Source organism: Sinocyclocheilus anshuiensis, unplaced genomic scaffold (assembly GCF_001515605.1).
Source record: "Sinocyclocheilus anshuiensis isolate Anshui unplaced genomic scaffold, SAMN03320099.WGS_v1.1 scaffold688, whole genome shotgun sequence".
Taxonomy (NCBI): domain Eukaryota; kingdom Metazoa; phylum Chordata; class Actinopteri; order Cypriniformes; family Cyprinidae; genus Sinocyclocheilus; species Sinocyclocheilus anshuiensis.
Genome location: NW_015555748.1, coordinates 47519 through 51613, shown reverse-complemented (window position 1 = coordinate 51613; position 4095 = coordinate 47519). Strand labels below are relative to the sequence as shown.

The following is a 4095-nucleotide window of genomic DNA, read 5'->3' as shown; positions in this document are numbered from 1 at the left end:
GAATGGTGATTAAACTGACTTGGAACTACCTGTGCATTAAACGGTTTTACCGCATACCTGCCAGCCAATCAGAATCCAGTTTTCAGACAGACCATGGAATAAATACTAATATACAGTATATAAAAAAATCGATATATAATATAAGCAGTCAATTTATATATGTCATAAAATAGATATGAATGCAAATTATAATGCACATGGACATTGTAGTTTTGTTGTGTGTGTGTTTCAGGAAGTTGTTCAGCACGCTATATTGAGCAGACGGATCCCACGTGCGCAGGCTTTCCTGCGCAGACGCGGCTGTGTTGAATGCAGTCTGGAGGACATCAGGAAGACAGGACTGAGACGCACCTTCACCTGTCTCACTCACAGAGACCTGCCGCAGGCCAAAACACTGCTGACTCACATGGTACACACTCCAGATTAGCACACAAACATCTCCGTCTCACAATATTACGTTTGTTTCTTAAGAAGTCTCTTCTGCTCATCAAGGCTTCTGTAAAGATATGAAATATTATTCCAATTTTACAATTTATTCCTGTGATCAAAGCTGAATTTTCAGCATCATTACTCCAGTCTTCAGTGTCATACTATCCTAATATGCTTTTTTGCTGCTCAAGAAACATTTCTGATTATTATCTGATTATGCTGCCCAATATTTTTGTAGAAACGTGATGCATTTTATTTGACATGATTCACAGATGAATAGAAAGTTCAAAAGAACAGCATTTAAAAAAAAAAATAGAAATCTTTTGTGACATTGTAAATGTCTTCCCTGGCACTTTTGATCACTCCTTGATTATTAAAAGTATTCTTTTTTTTTTATTTTGTTTTTAGGGCTTCAATGTGAAGGAGCAGCTCCACAGCATCTGCGTTTTCACCGCCGATCGGGATCTAAGGGCCTTCATGGTGAAAATAAACCCTTAAAGAGACAAATATGTTTTGTTTTGAGGATTGATTGCTTAGTTTTTACAAACTAAACTCCCACTGGTTGAATTCGTTTTTTTGTGTGATCAACAATGTTATTTCAAGGGTTAATTTATCTGGTTTGCGTTTCCAGGTGGAGGAGCTGCAGAAGCAGAATTACCTCTCGTGTGAAGAGCTACAGCAGGTGGAGTTTATTCAGACCATTAATAACTTGTGCTCGACACCTGCGACGAGATGCTCGAACCGTCTGGACACCAGCAGGCGAGTGTTTCTCTCGGATTGTCTTCTTCAAATGTTGTTTCTCATCTATTATTGATGCAACAGTACAGTAAATGATGTTTGGAAGAGAGCTGGTCAGGATTAGGCGATGTTGGGAGCAGTGTTAATTTCGTTTTTCAACAAGACTATAACAAACTAAAACTCGTTTTGAAAAACTATGACGAAAATCTATTGACGTTTTCGTCAACGAATAAACACAATTTGGTCTTACTGTTCACGTAAACACAGTCGATTATGTCTTAAGTATTTAATACTGTAAAGCTGCTTTGACACAATCTGTATTGTTAAAAGCGCTATATTCATAAAGGTGACTTGACTTGAACATAAACAGTAAGAGAATATAGGACGTGTATTAATACATTGCATCCGTGCATTCGGTTTTAAAGGGACAGCAGTCTAATTTAGTTGCTATTGTCCGAGTCACTGATGTTAATCCAGCAACAAAAGAAAGACAGAAAATCACTCACTGCTCTTGACTGAATCACTTTAGTAGCCCTAATAAAGATTAATCTAAATTTATTTATAGAAATAAATGTCTGCTTGAAAGAATGAAGAATATGGTTATACAAGTTGTTATATAATGCATAATTAGCCTATATAACCATTGGTATTTCTTTGAAAAGAAGATCATGTTCTTGTTCTTTATGAGAAGTGGTTTTATTTAATTTTAACATAAAGGCATGTTGTGTGTCACCGCAGTTAAATCGGTGTCTATCATGATATAACCTTAATCTCAAACCTATATAATGAGTTTGGAAATTTTAAAGAAATGCTTAATAAATGCACTGTAACTAAACCCATTAAATTTACTGTATTAGTCGACTAAAACTAGAATAAACTAAAGCAATTCAGATGACTAAAATATGACTAAAACTAAATGGCATTTTAGTCGAAAGACTGACGAAATCAAAATTTGCTGTAAAATGAACACTGGTTGCGAGCTGGACTCGAACCCTGGTTTATGGGGCGTGGCAGGTGAATGAGAGGTGTTGGGATCTTGTGTCCAGGGTTCTTCAGATGAGCCGGTCTGATCCCGAGAGCAGGCGTCTGCTGCAGGAGATCACGCAGGAACCGGACTCGTCCTCCTGCAGCTCTCTGCTGGATCCTGTGCGTCTGGACTGGGTCAGATACTGGGACAGAGAAACGCAGAGCTCCATCCTTCTGTCCCGACTGCAGCCGCCTGGTCAGTTCATCACAGCTCAACACTTCAAGAGTCACGCAAGCAGTGTTGGGGAATAAAGCAATAAGCCCCAAGAAGCCGTGGTTTACAGTGAATTTATAACAGCTAAGGGGCGTTGTTAGAGTGCCTAAAACCCCCTTAGCTGTTATAAACTCACTGTAAACCACGGCTTCACGGGGCTTATTGCTTTTATAAAACGGTTATTCCATATACGTAGTAAGGTTTCACAGAATAAAACAGAGCAAATAAAGTGTAATGATATAAATAAAAACAGTATTCTTCCACCAAACAATGTAGTTCCTCAGAATCAGTTGTGGTTGCAACAAAGTGGTTGCCGAGCAACACACAGACGTAAACAAAGGTGTGTGTTCGTAGAGTAATTTACAACAGCTTCGAACGCGGCTCAGCCAATCAGAATCAAGGACCGGAACTCTCCGTTTTATAAAGTTACTTTTAAAAGTAATGCATCACAATAGTGAGTTACTCCCTAAAAAAGTAACTAATTGCATTACTTACAGTGTTGGGGAATAACTAGTTACACGTAATTTAATTACAAAATAAATGTAACTGTAAACAGTTACAGTTATTGAGAAAAAATGTGTAATTAAATTACAGTTACTTATGAAAATGTTAACAATTTTTTTTTTTTTCCACACACCCACATACAGATTTAATAGATTTCTTCCATAAATTGCAGTGAAACCAATGTATCAGGAGTTTAGGACACATGCTTATTCAATAACGGTTTTATTTGTTTATGTATATGCTTTTATTTATTTTTTTAATTACCTGTTTTTTTCCAAGGCATTGTTAGATGCTAGTGCTTTCTGTCACGGCTATGCAAAGATTTGATTTCAAAACAGTATCATAGCTATTAAACTACTTCTTGTTATGATATTAAATCTGTATTTAACCTCAGAACTATCTCAAAGTAAGAAGAGGCGCTAAAATCTTGTGGTCGCTGTGCTTTAAAATTTAATTATTGTAATCTTAATTCAAGTAATGAAGGATTTTGAGAGTCTGATAGTAATCAGTGTTGAGTACTATTGTTAACCCTGCCTGATTTAAATGTTTCAAAATGATTAACATTTGAAAACATCCATTAGAAATGTAGAAAATAATCAAATGTAATCAGTTACTTTAATAATTGAAATAGTTACACTACGTATTACGTTTTAAGTAGGGTAACTTGTAATCAGTAACCTATTACATTTCCAAAGTAACCTTCCCAACACTGATCACTTAGTTACTTTTTAATGGAACGTAATGCGTTACGTTACTTTTTCAGGTTAAAATTAATTTCCGACACGCAGAACTTTTTTTTAATTTTTTTTTATTAATTTGTCAAGTTTGTGTCAAAACAAGTCATATTTCACCTCAAAATCAAAAGCAATAAATAATAAATTACATTTTTGCATTTGCATTTACATTTTACTCCCCAAATTCTCTTTCTGTCTTTTTATTTTGTTTTGCATTTAAAATCGGAAAGCGATGACATAATCATCATATTGCATACTGAATTGTGATTGGTCCTCTTTCATGTGTTTATTTGCATTCTCGATTTGTTTTTCTTTCTTACATCTGTTTAACCATCTGTTGCCTTTTTTACAATGTAAAGACAAACTATTTTGATTACATATTGCAAATTAAGCGTTTTTTTTAAACCACTATTAACATTTTTTTGCCCTTTTTTTTTTTTTTTCAAAAAG

At 35.2% G+C, this 4095-nt stretch overlaps 1 protein-coding gene across 1 annotated transcript in view; it reads left to right on the top strand.

Moving 5' to 3' along the window:
- Nucleotides 1-4095, top strand: part of spg11 (SPG11 vesicle trafficking associated, spatacsin) — a 62522-nt gene that overhangs the window by 13680 nt on the left and 44747 nt on the right. Inside the window, exons 11-14 of the mRNA XM_016467291.1 lie at nt 233-409; nt 838-909; nt 1061-1188; nt 2214-2389. Of these exons, the coding sequence (XP_016322777.1) occupies nt 233-409; nt 838-909; nt 1061-1188; nt 2214-2389 (553 nt within the window). The remainder of the gene's footprint in view (nt 1-232; nt 410-837; nt 910-1060; nt 1189-2213; nt 2390-4095) is intronic.